General features: G+C 46.2%; 2 protein-coding genes across 11 annotated transcripts in view; one reads left to right on the forward strand and one right to left on the reverse strand.

The window, feature by feature from the left end:
- Wdr25 (WD repeat domain 25) overlaps positions 1 to 13693 on the reverse strand; it is a 164725-nt gene extending 151032 nt beyond the window's left edge. For 3 of the 9 annotated variants that reach the window (XM_027416388.2, XM_027416393.2, XM_027416385.2), the window contains exons 1-3: positions 12707 to 12978; positions 11897 to 12072; positions 8573 to 9366 (exon numbers count right to left, since the gene is read on the reverse strand). In XM_027416388.2, coding sequence (XP_027272189.1) covers positions 8573 to 9340 — 768 coding nt within the window. In that variant the 5' untranslated portion in view covers positions 9341 to 9366; positions 11897 to 12072; positions 12707 to 12978. The other 6 variants (XM_027416386.2, XM_027416392.2, XM_027416387.2 and 3 more) reach the window with 6 other exon arrangements.
- Wars1 (tryptophanyl-tRNA synthetase 1) overlaps positions 13089 to 18908 on the forward strand; it is a 33445-nt gene continuing 27625 nt past the window's right edge. The window contains exons 1-2 of one of the 2 annotated variants that reach the window (XM_027416394.2): positions 13089 to 13233; positions 17834 to 18007. In XM_027416394.2, the coding sequence (XP_027272195.1) occupies positions 17897 to 18007 (111 nt within the window). In that variant the 5' untranslated portion in view covers positions 13089 to 13233; positions 17834 to 17896. Of the gene's footprint in view, positions 13234 to 13782; positions 14075 to 17833; positions 18008 to 18908 lie in introns of those variants that run through there. The other variant, XM_027416395.2, reaches the window with a different exon arrangement.

Genomic DNA, 18908 nt, shown 5'->3' on the forward strand with positions numbered 1-18908 from the left:
TGTGTCTTTGTGTGTCTTTGTGTGTCTGTGTGTATCTGTGTGTCTGTATGTCTATGTATGTGTGTGTGTGTATCTGTGTGTGTCTGTATGTCTGTGTGTCTTTGTGTTTGTGTATATGTCTGTGTCATTGTATGTATGTGTGTGTCTGTATGTCTGTGTGTTTGTGTGTATCTCTGTGTGTGTCTCTGTATGTCTGTGTGTCTGTCTGTGTCTGTGTCTGTGTCTGTGTGTATCTGTGTGTATGTGTCTGCATGTCTGTGTCTGTGTGTCTGGCCTCAAAGGCAAAGAGATCTGCCTGCCTCTGCTTTCCAAGTGCTGGGATGAAAGGCGTGGGATACCATGCCCAGCCATATGATATATTTAACTCCATTCTATACTTCCAATATCTGTGTGTGAGTCTGAGTGTGTATCTCTGTGTCTGTGTCTGTGCGTATCTGTGTGTATGTGTCTATATGTCTGTGTCTGTGTGTGTCTGTATCTTTGTGTGTCTCTATGTATATCTGTGTGTATGTGTGTGTATCTATGTGTATCTGTGTGTCAGTATGTCTGTGTGTGTCTAGGTATATCTGTGTATGTGTGTGCATATATCTGTGTGTGTGTCTCTGCATGTCTGTGTGTCTGTGTGTATCTTGTCTGTAAGTCTGTGTGTGCCGGTGTCTGTGTGTGTCTTTGTATGTCTGTATGTATGTGTATCTGTGTATCTCTGTGTCTCTGTATGTCTGTGTGTCTTTGTGTTTGTGTATATGTCTGTGTGTTTGTGTTTGTGTATATGTCTGTATCTCTGTGTGTCTGTGTGTATCTGTGTCTGTGTCTATGTCTGTGTATGTCTGTGTATGTCTTTGTGTGTCTGAGTGTATTTGTGTGTCTCTGTATGTCCCTGTGTCTATGTCTGTGTCTGTGTGTGTGTGTGTGTGTGTGTGTGTGTGTGCCTGTCTGTGTGTCTAGGTGTATCTGTGTGTCTGCATGTCTGTGTATGTGTGTGTGTGTCTGTATCTCTGTGTGTGTGTCTCTGTATGTCTGTTTGTCTGTCTGTGTCTGTGTCTGTTTGTATCTGTGTATATGTGTCTGTATGTCTGTGTCTGTGTGTCTGGCCTCAAAGGCAAAGAGATCTGCCTGCTCTGCTTTCCAAGTGCTGAGATGAAAGGCGTGGGCCACCATGCCCATCCATATGATATATTTAACTCCATTCTATACTTCCAATATCTGGCCAGCAGAACAAATAAGGTATGGAGCCAAATACTGTGTGTGAGTCTGAGTGTGTATCTCTGTGTCTGTGCGTATCTGTGTGTATGTTTCTGTATGTCTGTGTCTGTGTGTCTGTGTGTGTCTGTGTCTTTGTGTGTCTCTATGTGTCTGTCTGTGTATCTATGTGTATGTGTGTGTCAGTATGTCTGTGTGTGTCTAGGTATATCTGTGTATGTGTGTGCATATATCTGTGTGTGTGTCTCTGCATATCTGTGTGTCTGTGTGTATATGTCTGTATGTCTGTGTGTATCTGTATCTGTGTGTGTCTCTGTATGTCTGTGTGTGTCTGTGTGTATCTGTCTCTGTATGTCTATGTGTGCCTGTGTCTGTGTGTGTCTTTGTATGTCTGTATGTATGTGTATCTGTGTATCTCTGTGTCTCTGTATGTCTGTGTATCTTTGTGTTTGTGTATATGTCTGTGTCTTTGTGTGTCTTTGTGTTTGTGTATATGTCTGTGTCTTTGTGTGTCTGTGTGTATCTGTGTGTCTGTATGTCCCTGTATGTGTGTGTGTGTATCTCTGTGTCTCTTATGTCTGTGTGTCTGTCTGTGTCTGTGTTTATCTGTATGTATTGTCTGTATGTCTGTGTCTGTGTCTGTGTATCTGTGTATGTCTGTGTCTTTGTGTGTCTCTATGTGTCTGTGTCTGTGTATCTATGTGTATCTGTGTGTCTGTATGTCTGTGTGTCTATGTGTGTCTCTTTATATGTCTATATGTGTGTCTTTCTGTATCTGTGTGTATCTGTGTGTCTGTATGTCTGTATGGCTATATGTGCCTATGTCTGTGTTTGTGTGTCTGGGTGTGTCTGTGTCTCTGTGTATGTCTGTGTATATCTGTGTGTGCTTGAGTCTGTGTATCTGTGTGTGTTTGTAAGTCTATGTCTGTATCTGTGTGTGTATGTGTGTGTGTGTGTGTCTGTGCCTGTGTGTGTCTTTGTGTGTTTTTATGTGTGTGTATGTGTGTGTGTGTGTGTCTGTGCCTGTGTGTGTCTTTGTGTGTTTTTATGTGTGTGTGTGTGTGTGTGTGTGTGTGTGTGTGTGTACGCACTCTGTGTGTCTGTGTCTGTATGTCTTTGTGTGTCCTTGTCTGTGTCTGTGTGTATGTGTCTAGGTGTATCTGTTTGTGTCTGGATGTCTGTATATGTGTCTGTATGTATCTGTGTGTGTGTGTCTCTGTATGTCTGTGTATCAGTCTGTGTCTCTCTGTGTCTGTATGTATTTGTGTGTATCTGTGTCTGTGTATGTCTATGTGTGTCTCTGTATGTCTGTGTGTCTGTGTATGTATCTGTGTGTCTGTATGTGTGTCTAGGTGTGTCTGTGTTTTTCCGTGTGTGTGTCTGTGTGTATCTGTGTTTGTATATCTGTGTGTGTCTTTGTATGTCTGTATGTATGTGTATCTGTGTATATCTGTGTCTCTGTATGTCTGTGTGCCTATGTCTGTGTGTGTCTGTGTGTGTCTCTATGTCTGTCTGTGTGTGTGTCTGTGCCTGTCTGTGTGTCTAGGTGAATCTGTGTGTGTCTGTATGTCTGTCTTTGTGTTTTTGTGTGTATGTCTGTGTCTTTGTGTGTCTGTGTGTATCTGTGTGCCTGTATGTTTGTGTGTGCCTGTGTCTGTATCTATGTGTCTGTGTGTGTCTTATGTCTGTGTATGTGTGTGTGTGTATCTCTGTTTGTGTCTCTGTATGTCTGTGTGTCTGTCTGTGTCTATGTATATCTGTGTGTCTGTCTGTGCCTCTGTGTGTGTCTTTGTGTGTTTGTGTATATGTCTGTATCTTTTTGTGTCTCTGTCTGTGTGTTTCTGTGTATATGTATGTGTCTGTTTATCTGTGTGGGCCTGTATGTATGTGTCTGTTTGTGTCTGTGTCTGTGTGTGTCTAGATGTATCGGTGTATATCTGTATTTCTGTGTGTGTGTCTGTATATGTATCTGTGTGTGTGTCTTTTTGTCTGTGTATCTATCTGTGTCTCTCTGTGTCTGTGTGTATCTGTGTCTGTCTGTATGTCTGTATATGTATCTGTGTGTATCTGTATGTCTGTGTGTGTATGTCTATGTGTGTTTAAGTGTTTCTGTGCATGTGTGTGTATATATCTCTGTATGTGTGTCTGTGTGTATCGTTTGTCTGTATGTCTGTGTGTGCCTGTGCATCTGTGTGTCTTTGTGTGTTTGTGTATATGTCTGTGTCTTTTTGTGTCTCTCTCTTTGTGTGTCTTTGTGTATCCATGTGTATGTATGTCTGTGTGTGCCTGTGTCTGTGTATCTTTGTGTGTCTGTGTCTGTGTGTGTCTTTGTGTATCTCTATGTGTGCCTGTGTGTCTTTGTCTCTGTGTGTGTCTTTGTGTGTTCGTGTATATGTCTGTATCTTTTTGTGTCTCTGTCTGTGTGTGTCTGTGTTTATCTGTTTGTCTGTATGTCTGTGTATCTTTGTGTATCTGTGTGTGTCTGTGTATGTCTATGTCTGTGTTTTTGTGTGTTTGTGTACCTGTGTGTCTTCGTGTGTCTCTGTGTGGGTCTGTGTCTCTGTGTTTGTCTGTATCTGTATGTGTACCCGTGTCTTTGTGCATCTGTGTGTTTGCCTGTATGTCTGTGTCTGTGTGTCTGTGTCTGTCTGTGTGTGTCTAGGTGTATCTGCATGTGTCTGTATGTCTCTGTATGTGTGTGTATGTATCTGTGTGTGTGTGTCTCTGTATGTCTGTGTATCTGTCTGTGTCTCTCTCTGTGTATCTGTCTGTGTCTCTGTGTATGTATCTGTGTGTGTCTCTATGTCTGTGTGTGTGTGTCTGTGTACGTCTGTGTGTATGTATATGTGTGTGTCTGTGTGTCTGTGTATGTATCTGTGTGTGTCTCTATGTCTGTGTGTGTATGTGTCTGTTTGTGTGCCTGTATGTATGTATCTGCGTGAGTGTGTCTGTCTGTGTCTCTCTGTATGTATCTGTGTGTGTCTGTGTATGTATCTGTGTGTGTCTCTATGTCTGTGTGTCTGTGTATGTGTGTGTATCTGTGTGTGTCTGTGTGTCTATGTATGTATCTGTGTGCGTCTCTGTATGTCTGTGTATCTGTCTGTGTCTCTCTGTGTGTATCTGTCTGTGTCTCTGTGTATCTGTGTGTGTCTCTATGTCTGTGTGTCTGTGTCTGTGTACGTCTGTGTGTATGTATCTGTGTGTGTCTGTGTGTCTGTGTATGTATCTGTGTGTGTCTCTATGTCTGTGTGTGTCTGTGTGTGTGCCTGTGTGTATGTATCTGTGTGTATCTGTGTGTCTGTGCGTGTCTTTGTGTGTCTATGTGTGTGCCTGTGTGTATGTTTCTGTGTGTGTGTATCTGTCTGTGTCTCTGTATGTATCTGTGTGTGTCTGTGTATGTATCTGTGTGTGTCTCTATGTCTGTGTGTCTGTGTATGTGTGTGTATCTGTGTGTGTCTGTGTGTCTATGTATGTATCTGTGTGTGTCTCTATGTCTGTGTGTCTGTGTCTCTCTGTGTGTATCTGTGTGTGTCTGTGTATGTATCTGTGTGTGTCTCCATGTCTGTGTGTCTGTCTGTGTGTCTGTCTGTGTGTGTCTGTGTATGTATCTGTGTGTGTCTTTATGTCTGTATGTCTGTCTGTGTATGTGTATGTATCTGTGTGTGTCTGTGTGTCTGTGTATGTATCTGTGTGTCTCTATGTCTGTGTGTCTGTCTGTGTCTCTCTGTGTGTATCTGTGTTTGTGTATGTATCTGTGTGTATGTGTGTGTGTGTATCTGTCTGTGTCTCTCTGTATGTATCTGTGTGTATGTATGTATCTGTGTGTGTCTCTATGTCTGTGTGTCTGTCTGTGTCTCTCTGTGTGTATCTGTGTGTTTGTGTATGTATCTGTGTGTATCTGTGTGTGTATCTGTCTGTGTCTCTCTGTATGTATCTGTGTGTATGTATGCATCTGTGTGTGTCTTTATGTCTGTGTGTCTGTCTGTGTGTGTGTATCTGTGTGTTTGTGTATGTATCTGTGTGTATCTATGTGTGTGTATCTGTCTGTGTCTCTCTGTATGTATCTGTGTGTGTCTGTGTATGTATCTGTGTGTGTCTCTATGTCTGTGTGTCTGTGTGTGTGTGTGTATCTGTGTGTGTCTGTGTGTCTGTGTATGTATCTGTGTGTGTCTCTATGTCTGTGTGTCTGTCTGTGTGTGTCTGTGTATGTATCTGTGTGTGTCTTTATGTCTGTGTGTCTGTCTGTGTATGTGTATGTATCTGTGTGTGTCTGTGTATCTGTGTATGTATCTGTGTGTGTCTCTATGTCTGTGTGTCTGTCTGTGTGTGTCTGTGTATGTATCTGTGTGTGTCTTTATGTCTGTGTGTCTGTCTGTGTATGTGTATGTATCTGTGTGTGTCTGTGTATGTATCTGTGTGTGTCTCCATGTCTGTGTGTCTGTCTGTGTGTGTCTGTGTATGTATCTGTGTGTGTCTTTATGTCTGTGTGTCTGTCTGTGTATGTGTATGTATCTGTGTGTGTCTGTGTATCTGTGTATGTATCTGTGTGTGTCTCTATGTCTGTGTGTCTGTCTGTGTCTCTCTGTGTGTATATGTGTGTTTGTGTATGTATCTGTGTGTATCTGTGTGTGTATCTGTCTGTGTCTCTCTGTATGTATCTGTGTGTGTCTGTGTATGTATCTGTGTGTGTCTGTGTGTCTGTGTATGTATCTGTGTGTGTCTCTATGTCTGTGTGTCTGTCTGTGTCTCTCTGTATGTATCTGTGTGTCTGTGTATGTATCTGTGTGTATCTGTGTGTGTGTATCTGTCTGTGTCTCTCTGTATGTATCTGTGTGTATGTATGTATCTGTGTGTGTCTGTGTATGTATCTGTGTGTGTCTCCATGTCTGTGTGTCTGTCTGTGTGTGTCTGTGTATGTATCTGTGTGTGTCTTTATGTCTGTGTGTCTGTCTGTGTATGTGTATGTATCTGTGTGTGTCTGTGTATCTGTGTATGTATCTGTGTGTGTCTCTATGTCTGTGTGTCTGTCTGTGTCTCTCTGTGTGTATATGTGTGTTTGTGTATGTATCTGTGTGTATCTGTGTGTGTATCTGTCTGTGTCTCTCTGTATGTATCTGTGTGTGTCTGTGTATGTATCTGTGTGTGTCTGTGTGTCTGTGTATGTATCTGTGTGTGTCTCTATGTCTGTGTGTCTGTCTGTGTCTCTCTCTGTATGTATCTGTGTGTCTGTGTATGTATCTGTGTGTATGTGTGTGTGTGTATCTGTCTGTGTCTCTCTGTATGTATCTGTGTTTATGTATGTATCTGTGTGTGTCTTTATGTCTGTGTGTCTGTCTGTGTATGTGTATGTATCTGTGTGTGTGTGTCTGTGTATGTATCTGTGTGTATCTGTGTGTGTGTATCTGTCTGTGTCTCTCTGTATGCATCTGTGTGTGTCTGTGTATGTATCTGTGTGTGTCTGTGTGTCTGTGTATGTATCTGTGTGTGTCTGTGTGTCTGTGTATGTATCTGTGTGTGTCTCTATGTCTGTGTGTCTGTCTGTGTCTCTCTGTATGTATCTGTGTGTCTGTGTATGTATCTGTGTGTATCTGTGTGTGTGTATCTGTCTGTGTCTCTCTGTATGTATCTGTGTGTATGTATGTATCTGTGTGTGTCTTTATGTCTGTGTGTCTGTCTGTGTATGTGTATGTATCTGTGTGTGTGTGTCTGTGTATGTATCTGTGTGTATCTGTGTGTGTGTATCTGTCTGTGTCTCTCTGTATGCATCTGTGTGTGTCTGTGTATGTATCTGTGTGTGTCTGTGTGTCTGTGTATGTATCTGTGTGTGTCTTTATGTCTGTGTGTCTGTCTGTGTATGTGTATGTATCTGTGTGTGTCTGTGTGTCTGTGTATGTATCTGTGTGTATCTGTGTGTGTGTATCTGTCTGTGTCTCTCTGTATGTATCTGTGTGTGTCTGTGTGTCTGTGTATGTATCTGTGTGTGTCTCTATGTCTGTGTGTCTGTCTGTGTCTCTCTGTGTGTATCTGTGTGTTTGTGTATGTATCTGTGTGTATCTGTGTGTGTATCTGTCTGTGTCTCTCTGTATGTATCTGTGTGTGTCTGTGTATGTATCTGTGTGTGTCTCTATGTCTGTGTGTCTGTCTGTGTGTGTGTATCTGTGTGTGTGTACATGCATACCATACATGACACTCATGAGGTGGTGAGAGGACAGCCTCCCATGTGCCTTCCTCCTCGTGCTTGAGACAGGGTCTCTCACTGGCCTGGAACGTTGCTGTATCGACCAGACTCCCGGCTCTGAACTTCCCGGGACCCACCTGGTGCTGGCCACGCTGCCAGACTTGTCACTTAGATTTCAGGGATCCAAACTCAAGTCTTCATATTTGCAAGGCAATCACTTTACTGACCAATGCATCTCCCCAGATTTGTTTGTTTGTTGTTTGCTTTAAAGATCTTCAAAACTAGCTGGGTGTGGTGATGCAAGCCTTTTAAACACAGCACAGGGGAGGCAGAAGCAGGCTTCTCTGCGAGTTCAAGGCCAGCCTGGTCTACATAGCAAGTTCCAAGACAGCAAGAGCTACATGGAAAGACCTGTCTCAATCAATAAACAGATAGCTGGGAGGTGGTGGCACACGCCGTTAATCCCAGCTCTCAGGGGCAGATGCAAGAGGATCCCTGTGAGGTTGATGCCAGCCTGGTCTACACAGCTAGTTCTAGGACAGCCAAGGCTATACAGAGGAACAATAATAAATAAAGAAATAAGTCTCCAAAGCTAGATTATCAAAAGTCAAGCGCTGATCATTCCGTACCAGAGTTCAAGGTGAAGAACCACAGCTTATTAGCAAAGGATTAAAAGAAACAATATTCAGTGCTATGAGCACATGGGAAATATGATTCTTATACTTGGGCTATTCTGGAGTAGCCTGGACTGCTGCTATGGAGGACTCTATAAATAACCGTCAGGGTCTGGCAGGCGGGGAAATGTGTGAGAAGAGCATGCTTACAGCAGCATGGCTCAGGGGAATGTGCTCGTGAAAGGTGATGAAGTGTCCAGATCAGGAAAGGAAATGAGTTATGGCACACTTGGGTATGTATTATCATAAAACAATGTCTTATTATAAAATGAAGTAATATGCTTATCATCTAGGCATATTATAATTGATTTAACACTGTAGTGCTACGGCAAGGCAGCTCTGAGAAAGGAAAAGAATGGGGCAGGAAAACCAAAGACCCCAGAGCCCTCTCTCAGATGTGCCAAAGGGAATTACAGAAATTTCCAAAAAGGCGTGTGCAGCCTGTGCCCACCCACTGCCTGACTCTAATCAGCACAGCACCCCAGGAAGAGCTGCTGCAAGCTCTTTGCCCTCACCTTACCTTGAAGGTTTTATCCATGGAAGCTGAGAGAAGCATGTGGCTCTTACGAAAGACCGGACACCACTGAATACTGTTGACAGGGCCCCTGTGGCCTCGCAGGTGGAAAAGCACTCTCTTGGGGACCTTGGTCTCTCTATGCTGACTGTTCAAATACGGCTGGATGAACTCAGACACTGTGGGAGGCACACGGAGGGGCGCTGGGGCATATCCTGCAGGGGGTCCCGGAGGCTCTTTGTCTTTGCCCCCATCTTCTGGATTCTGTGCCTGCAGCTGCCTCAGTCTCTTGGGGGTATAGGGAACCACACAGTCCTCACCCCTTTTCCTCTGAGAAGAGCTGGCATTTCCAGCAGTGCTTTCAGCTTCGCTTTGAGTATGAGAAGATGAGCTGCGGGCCTCCCAGGCAGATTTTACTGACTTCAAGCAGGCAGCTGCCAGAGGCACGTGACCAGCTGGAGCTCGGCTCATCCACGAAGGATGAGGAGGCTTACTGATGGAGAAGGCGGCATCAGGGTCCTTTGAGGGCCACTGTAGCCTCTGGCTGGGGCAAGATCCCGGGTGACTTCTCCAGATCCGAGCCAGCGGCAGACGTTGGTCCCCTGTGTGTTGTGCCCCCTCTTTTGTCACAGCCACTGTACCAGAAGCAAAGCCCATCCCAGAAGATCTGGTCACGGCAGAGGCATCGTCCATCTGACCTTCAGAGTTCACACTTCTGGTAGGCTCGGTCTCGGTCTCTGAGTCAGAGTCATCATATGCCACCAGCGAGGCCATTCAGACACACAAAGGGCTTCCTATAACTAAACAAGGTCAAGAGTCAGCAACTGTGAACGGGAAAATTGTTCTGTACTTGAAATCTAAGACTTCAGACCCTGAGAACATAAATACATAAAGAATAAAGCTACATTTTCTTTTTTTTTAATTATTTTTATTTTATTGGTGTTTTGCCTATTTGTATGTCTGTGTGAGGGTGTTGGATCCTGGAGGTACAAACAGTTGTGAGCCACCATATAGGTGCTGGGAATTGAACCTGGGTCCTCTGGAAGAGCAGTCAGTGCTCTTAACCATAAGCCATCTCTCCAGCCCCAAGGCTGCGTTTTCATTTCAAATGATGTTTGGGGTGGCAGAGATGACTCAGTGGTTAACAGCATATACTACTCTTCCAGAGGATCCAAATTCAGTTCCACATGTAGACCAAGTTCCAAAGGATCCAGCATCCTGCCCTGACCTCCACGACTACCCACACACCAACATATATGCACACACACAAGTAAAAATAGAAAACATACTTTTATGAAGGAAAATTTAAAAATAAACGACGTTTGGACCAGCAAGATCACTCAAGTGGGTTAAATGTGCTTGCTGCCACGCCTAAAAACCTGAGTTTGATCCCTGGAACCTGCATGATGGAAAGAGAAAATCAACTCGTGAAAGTTGTCCTCTGACCTCCACATATGTGCCTTGCTGTGCATGCCATCATCCAAATATATAAACAAACAAATGCTAAAAAAAGAGGAAGGAGGGAGGGAGGATATGTTTTAGGGAGATGGCATGGAGAAATGGTATGGGTACCCTAATTTAAACATTACATAATGTATGAAAACCTAAGTAATTTTTAAAAGTAAATCGATTTTCTATTTATCAGACATACTTAGAACATATACTTGTTAAAATGAAAGCCTATGTGGGGCTGGGGACGAAGCTTGCTGACAGAACACTTGCTCAGACACTCAAGGCTCCGGTTTGCCCCTCAGCACTGCAAAGCAGAAGAGGAGAAAGGAGAAAAAAGAAGAGGAGAAAAAAGAAAGGGAGGAAAAAGACAACAAAAATGAGCTAGGTGGCACCCACCTGTGAGCCCCGCACTCATGAAGCTGAGGCAGGAGGATTGTGATTTCAGGCTACCCTGGGTTAACATAGCAAGACCCTGTCTTTAAAAACAATCAAAAGAAAAAAAGAGAGAAAACAAACTTCTGGAGAGGTAGTGCAATAGTAGAGCACCCACCCGGCATGCCACAGCCCAGGGCCAGATCCTAAGGTACTAGTCTACCTACCCAAGGGTGGCAAGAGCAATTCTGATCGTGGCATCCAAATTTGTGTCTCACCCCAAATGCACAGATTCATATGGTAATGGATTTCCTTTTGTAAAATTCTTCCTGGAATTCTGAGCCATCACAAATTATTATCAGCTAGTTTTCAGTAAGAGGTGTTTTGCTTTAGAATTCAGTATTTTGGTATCATGAAGAGAGGAGCAAGTACAGGCAGGAAGAAAATAAGGGTGCTAAACCTATCTGCCAGCAGAGGGCATGGTGTGACAGGGTGCAAGCCTCAGCCATGGACCAACTTCCCAAATCAAAGAAAACCCACCTAGCCTCACATTTTCAGTTTTCTATTTATTCATGTATGTGTTTGTGCGAGTGTATGTATACCTGTGGGAACGTGCAAACCTGTGCTCCTACACACTGCATCTTCCTTTATTGCTTTCCATCTATTCCTTTGAGGCATGGTACTCCTGTCTCTAACCTCTTAGAGGTTAGGTTACAAGCAAGTGTGTAATGCTCATGGGTTCTGAGATCCTAACTTTGGTCCTCGTGATTTCAAAGCAAGTGCTCTTAACAGCCGAGCCTCTCCAGCCCCATACTCTTAACACAAGATCTCACTATATAAGCCAGGTTGGTCTTAGTCTCACAATCCTCCTGCCTCAGCCTTCTGAGTGCTGGAGTAACAGGCATACATCACAATGCCAGGCATACACTCGGTTTCAACATCCCATCCAAACCCCCGACTCCTGTCCCTCTCTCTAATGGCACTGTTCATCTAAGAACTCCACTGCCAGACAAGTCTGTTCATCATTCAACGCCTGTAGTTATTGTTCCCACCAGCAGCTGAATCCAGACAAGTACCAATGTCCACATTTAAAGTCGTCTTCTAGGGCCAGGCGTTGGTGGTGCGTGCCTTTAATCCCAGCACTCGGGAGGCAGAGGCAGGCAGATCTCTGTGAGTTCGAGACCATCCTGGTCTACAAGAGCTAGTTCCAGGACAGCCTCTAAAAGCCACAGAGAAACCCTGTCTCGAAAAACAAAAAAATAAAAAATAAAAAAAAGTCGTCTTCTAAACAGGACTTCTAAAACCAGACAGCCACTCTCCAACTGAACCAAGAGCACACTGGGTACTAATTACACACAGATGGAACCATGCTTTTCAAATCATTTAATCTCTACATATTCAGCCAAGATCTGAGGCCAAGCTCCTGATCCCTACCTGTCAAATGGAACCCACCACCAGAGCATATAGACCTCAGTCACAGACCTGGATTTCGAGCCACACAGTTACCTGCAGGGTTGACTCACAATAGAAGCCTACCGCAGATCAGAGGACAGCGTAGCCCGTCGATTCCACAGGGCGGGGGGGGGGGGGGGGAGGGGAAATGTCTGAGTGATTTCTTCCAGCAAGAGTTTGGACTCCTGATGCACTCCACCACGTGTAGACCTCATTCACTCATTCAACAGCTGCAATGTAGGAAAACAGTTAATGACCTTCACTTGGCATGCTCACAAGCCATAGGGAGAGAGACAGAGGCATCCCCCACTCCACAAGTGGGCCAGAGGAGCCAAGGCATGTGAACTCAAAGGGAGAAAAGGAAGAGAAGAGTAGAGCAGCCGGGCCCAGGACTGCTTATGGAGCTGAGACAGGCCTCAGAGAAGAGTACACCTGTGTAACACTCTGGAGAGGCTGTGGGAACCAAGGAGGTCACAGTGCTAAGTCTAAACGGCAGAACCAATGACGATCTAGAGGAGTCAAGAGTGATCCAAGAAAACACGCCTAAAGCTGAAAGGAATGCACAGTTTAGGAGGTGATGTTTGCCATGTTGTACCCAAGTCCGAAAGATGTCATGGGAAAAGGGGGTGTGGTGAAACCAAGAGGAAGAGGGTAAATGGGGGGTGGGGGAGGTAATGAGGACGGATAGCAAAATGTAAACAGCTAAACGGGGCACAGATACGTGGGCAGGGTGTGTGTTTTGCTCACTATCCAAGAACCCTCGATCTAGAAGCATTTGTAGACTGAAATCTAGTGGGGCAGGGTGCTGAGGAAGTCAAGAGAGGCGGGATATTCCCGTCCAACAAACAGTTCCTTGTTACCTACTCTGTGTTTAACTCTATGCTGGATCTGATGTGGGCAGAAATTAAAACTCGGATCTTGCCCCGGAGGCCACAGATCCATGAGGGGAAACAAAAGGATGCCCCGAGCCACGGGTTTTGAAGGATGAGGAGAACTTAGCCAAGCTGTCGACGATAATGGGTGGAGTTCAGAGCACTCGAGGAAGAAAAGGAAGACGAGCGGCGCTCTGAACCCGACGCTAAGAGGCTGGAAGCGCGCGGCCACCAGGTCCCGGCCCCATCCCGCCCGGGCCCGCCGCTCACCACACACACGGAAGCGCTTGGTCCACTCCTACAGAGGTCCGGCCTGCACCCGGGCCGCCCAGTCGCGTTCCACCACGACGCCGGGGACCTCAGCCAATCAGAGGCGGGACATGCCCCGCCCCTGGATGGACAGCCAATGCGGCATGCCAGGACCGGAAGTTGCTCCGGCCGGATGGGGTTTCCACGGACGCCCCGGAGGTACCGGTGAGTGAAGCAGCGGTACTGGCCGGTGGGTCCGTACAGGGGTCGGTAAGTGAGAAGAGGGCCGCCGCCGCTCCGGGAGCAAAGGAGGGACGCCGCGGTAGCGCCGGAGCCCCTGAGCCCTGAGAGCCCAGCTCCGAAGCGAGCTCGCTGTTCTCCGGGCACCGGCACCGCGAGGGGCGGGGAGGCTGCGGCGGCGCCGCCCACCCACGCTGTCATGGTTTCCCACGGCCTGGGGCTGTGCCCTGTAGGGTCTGCAGCAGTCCCCCCCTCCACGAGTGTTAGGCGGGTTCCTGCTGCGTATTTCACCCACGGGGAACCCGAGCGAGAAACAGAGAAGTAACGCCACCTGCCCCTGGTCTCCAGGCGAGCTCATGCTCTCCCTGACCTATCGGAGTTCCCATCTTTCCACAGCAGTGCACCGCCTGCGAGCAGGACTGCCTCAGGGGAGGGTACAGGCTGACCTGCCCTCCCCAGCCGTCTCTTCACCACACAGTGATGCTGTGGGCGCGTGGGGAGGTCACATGGCGGTCACCCTCAAGAAGGGACAGCTGATGCAACGGCATGTAGCTCAGGGCTGTTGAGAGTTTGATTGGTCCTAGCCTCCTCCTCCCCCAGCCCAGCCTGCCTGCTGCTGGAGGGACTGGGTCATTAAGGAAGCTGGCCAAGTGGCTAAAATGTTCTGAGAACCTGGGTGATTTCTCAGAAACCCCTCAGTAAGTGAAACTGAAAGGGTAGGGCAAGGCAGGAAAGAAAGACAATGGGCCCTTCTAAAAACAGAAACTGAAAGAAAAGAAATGGAGAGTATTTAAAGACCTCCACCCTGCCTGGGCATTCTCATATGCTCAACTGTCCCTTGTGACCAGGGGCGGCCGACTCCACAGCCAGGGTATGTATTGCCATCTTAGCCAGGCTTGGAACTTTAGTGGGGTTTGGTTTGGTTTTTGGTTTTTGTACCTGCCTTATATGAAAGTGCTGAAGACTTTTGAGAAGGACCAGTCTCAGGATTGGGATGGTGTACGTTTATTTTCATCTAGTAGACCCAAGTTCAGGTGGTGCCCTGTTTGTGAGGAGTAGGTGCAGTGGGTACCCAGTGGCCTGTTTGCCTTCCAAGCTTGCCCTTCAGCAACCTCAAAGCTTCCGGCTGATTTGGCCTCCTTGTGTGTTCACTGTCTGACTACATGGGCATTCTTATCTTGGCAACCAAGTCTCTAATGTCTGTCTCTATAAGTTAACGTCTTTCTCTTTTTAGGTAGTGTTCCTGGGGCTGGCTTTGTAGTTTGGTTGTTAGGAGATGCTTGCTTGGCATGTTCCCGCTCTGGGTTCTATCCCCAGTGCCTTTGTATGGAAAAATAACTAGACCATAGTCTATCCCCAAGTTTAGGAGTGTAAAGAACTGCTTGCTGTAATGAGGTTTTGTCTTCTGAGATCTTGTCAGTCTGAAACTATCATTACCTGCTCTTTGAGGCCATAGTCCCAAAGTATCTAGAAACTGAGCCTCCCACCCATATGGGTTATGTGATGGTCCAAGTTCTTCTCATTCCTTCTGCTCACACTGCACTGTGCCCACTTTCTTTAAGAGCCCACATCGTTCATCAGAACAATGGCGTCTTTCCAAATGACCCACAGATTTAGTTCCTAAAAGAGGGAAATAGGCCTGTTGTGATTGCCCTATGTTGGGCAGTTTGACTTTTTACAATCCAGGTACTTTTGTTACAGGGGATAATAGATTACTGCCTGCTAATCTACCACCTTTCTTCCATGTTGTGTTAGTTGTTAGGTAAAAGAGCATCTCCTTAACAATTCACAGCTTCTCATCTGGTGGTGATACAGTAAGTACTCCAAACAGTAACACTAGCCTTTTGGCATCTCTGAACTCCTTAAAGACGCTGAACCTAGACACTGCTTAAACCTGCATTCATCTGATAAATGTGCACATTGCTGTACTTTAAGAAGTTCAAAAACTCCAAGCTAAAAGTTAAGCTTAGTTCTAAAAGTTAACAAACAGGAAAAAAAAAAAAAAAAAAAGGAGGAGGGGAGAGGAGCCCTTCACATAATACACAGGTAAGTATGTAACAACATAAAATAAGGAAGACAGCGGCTGTTTTCCCTGTCTTCATCATTCCTACATCATTCACTCGGGAAATTGCCGTGGTCTCCCTTGCTCTCTCCCTCATGCACCTACACACAAGGTTTGAATAGTGGCCAAGCATAAGTGAATGCCTTGTGATCTCACCCATCAGATTTAGAATTCTAATAATTAAAGAGACAGGTGTTCCTCTACAACATGGAGCCTGAATGCAGGTCCAGTTCCCCTAGCTGACTGCACCAGCTACCAGCCCTGTTGCGGTGGGAAGAGACTAGCTGTCCCAGGCTCATTCACCCATTCTCCTTGGCATGTTTTCTAGGAGTTGAATGTAATTGTGACCACCACTGACTGTAGTCTTTGCAGAACTCCACGTCTGTGGAGGAGATCCTGGGGTGGTCTGCCAGGCTTTCCCCAGAGCTCAGAGGATATGGCTCAGTGCCAGAGCATTAAACTGGAGGTAGCATTAGGTGGGACAGGGGCCATGGGAATCACCTCACTTGATTCCTAAGGGAAGTTTGGTGAAAGACTGATTTGAATAGCAAGTTCTGGTGGCCCCTCAGCCATCAACTAAAACGAACACTGTGTTTTCTGTTTGCTGGCTCTGGAGGGGTTTTGTGTGGCGGGGGTTGCAACAGGGTCTAGCCCAAGCTAGCCGAAAATTTACCTCAGTCCCCCACAGCTAGAAGTGATGTGTACACCACCATGCCTTAGGTAAGGCCCACACTTAAAGACAGTGTAAGAGAGACGCCTAGAGGAAAGGGTTGGACTTACTGAGAAACACCTGGTGGTAAAGCTGGTGCACAACCTCACTGTCCTGGAGATTCAGCTAACTTAACAGCAGAGGAAGTGCTGTAACAGGTAGAAGGAGAATATTCCAGGGTCACAGGGTGAGGAGGGTCCCAGGGCTTAGAGGGGGGATGGGACATCCTGGACAGGAGGAGCAGCAGGGACTCAGAGCCCATGACTGAGATGGGCTCTGGTCAGAGCCTGACTTAGTATCTGGATCTGAACCTCAGGCAGATTCCTGTGGTTTCCCTGAGCAAACAGGATGCAGTTACAGCTTGCTCTTCTGAGACAGTGGGACATTCCAAACTGGATATCACTTGACCCTTTTTATTGTATTCATTATTATCTGACCCAAGTAAATATACCCCGAGAAAAGCAGGGGCTGGACTGGGTGCTTCTCCTTCCTCCCTGGCTTCCACAATCTTCCCTGGGCCACCAGACTTGCTATTCAAATCAGTCACCAAACTTCCCTCATTAAAGTAAACAACTTAATAGTTTCGGGAAATTCCTGAAACTAACCAGATTTCCTAGGTTCCTCCCCTCCCCCAAGCATTCACTTGAGGACTGCTGAGAGACTGAGAAAGGAGCTCTGCTTCCTGAAAGAGTCTCAGACCACCTGGGCTACCTGCTGGCTGTGCAGTGCAGTGCAGTGCAGTGCAGTGCGCTCCAGGTGACTAGTTTTCACGCTGCACTGGGTAGGTCTTTGTGATATGGCTGCCATTGAGTCTCCACCCAGGGAAACTCACTGCTTCACCACTTTGAACTTTGATGGTATCAAGTGACTTGGTGCATAGAGCAACTTAAACCAAGGTGTCAGGTCAGGGTGCTTGAAGTTCGTTACTGGTCTGGCACAACCTGTGGCTCCTCTAAGGTTAAGGTAAGTCAGATGAAACTGAGTTGAGTGGATCTCCAGAGCCCTCACTCCCAAACCCAGAAATAACAAGACTGGAGGTTCAGTTGCATCTTGCTTACAGTTTTCAATGTGTTCCTGCATTGTTTTTTTGTTTTGTTTTGTTTTTCTCTTTAATTTCTATAACAGCCCTTGGGGTAAATTAAAAGTTCATAGAGTTTACATTTTATAGATAAGAAGGTGACTGACCCAACAGGGACTCCAGCTGGCCCAGCCTCCACCCTTCCCAGTGTCAATAGAAATAATGACTAATAGCAAGATGCTGCAGGCACACCTTCCCAGCCTTAAGTAAAGGCAGCATGCAGGGTGGCGAGGCTCATGATCCTTACTGGTCTAGAACTCAGGGCAGAGAAGGCCTTATCCTCCACCCGGACCTTGCTGTGAGATGACAGCTCTGGGTCAGCTGGAGGCCATTGTGGAGCAATACTGTGTTCTTTATGTCTACAACGGCCTGAGAGTTTGTTCTCAAGGCAGTAAAGATAAAGAACAAACTACTTTGCTAAGTGTCTTTCTCTATAGTGAACGTGGCCTTCCTAAAGCCCATTGGTATTTGGAGCAAACATGGGTTCCTCTCCTGAGCACAAGATGGGAACAGACATCACTGTGTGCCACTTGCTGTTTACCTAGGGGGCCCTCCTTTGCTGGCCTCAAGTTGGTACTTCCCAGTAATGCATGCCATTCTCATTGTCAGCATGGATGCTTCTTTTCATGACCCCAGGTTTCTCCTTGTCTCTTTCCCAGTCTCTGTTACAGTTCAGCAGTCACCACATTTTTCTGGAAGAAAGTGCTGGGAAGGAAACACAGCTGTAGTAATTTGCTCATGGCTCCCCACCCTCAATTCCATTTCATTTTTTCTTCTACAGCGTCTTGTCTCAACTGCTGAACACATCTGCTCACTAGCCAGAGGAAGGCCTAGGTCCTAGAAGATGGCGGACATGTCCAGTGGCGAGTCCTGCACCTCCCCACTGGAGCTGTTCAACAGCATAGCTGCTCAAGGGGAGCTCGTGAGGTCCCTCAAGGCTGGAAATGCACCAAAAGTAGGTGATTTGTTGGACTCTCCGGTACATGCCTCTGCGCCTCCACACCTGCACCGTTGTCTGTTTTTAAAGTCTGTTAGATTCAGTGCCATTGTTATACCTGTGTATTGTAGGGAATTGTTCCCCAGATCCTAAAGACCCATGATGCCCAAGCCCCTCACATACGGCAGCATGGGATCCACATAGAACCTGCCCTATACTTAAGCCATCTTAGCATTGTATGTGAGTGTGTAAGTAGTTGTGATACTCTATGTATTTTTTCTTTCTTTTCTTTTGCCATACTGTATTCTTTTGGTTTTTTTGAGACAGTGTTTCTCTGTGTTGCCCTGGCTGTCCTGGAACTCAATCTGTACACCTGGCTGGCCTCAAATTTACAAGATCTGCCTGCCTCTGCCTTCTGAGTGCTGGGATTAACAGGCATTCTCCACTACACCCAGCTGCTATACTGTATTGTTAGAGGATATATTAGTTACTTTTTTGTCTGTTACTATATCAAAATGTGGAACAAAAGCAATTTAAGGAGGAGAGCCTGTTTTGGTTACAGGTTGAGGTTTTAGTCCATCATGGCAGGGAAGTCATAGAGGCAGGCATGTGAGACAGCCGGACACTGGCGCACTGTCAGGAAATGGAGATGAATTTGTGTGCTCAGCTCTTCTCTTTCTCCATCGAATGATGCCACCTGTATTTACCGTGTATTTTCCTACCTATCTAGAAAATGTGCCCAGAGGTATATTTTCTGGCCACTTCTAGATGCCATCAAGTTGACAGTGAATAAGTGACAAAATGAACATCTGTCTGTACACTCTCAGGACAGGAGAGAGAGAGAGAGAGAGAGAGAGAGAGAGAGAGAGAGAGAGAGAGAGAGAGAGGTGTGTGTGTGTGTGTGTGTGTGTGTGTGTGT

The sequence above is a fragment of the Cricetulus griseus genome, chromosome 5 (assembly GCF_003668045.3).
Source record: "Cricetulus griseus strain 17A/GY chromosome 5, alternate assembly CriGri-PICRH-1.0, whole genome shotgun sequence".
Classification (NCBI taxonomy): domain Eukaryota; kingdom Metazoa; phylum Chordata; class Mammalia; order Rodentia; family Cricetidae; genus Cricetulus; species Cricetulus griseus.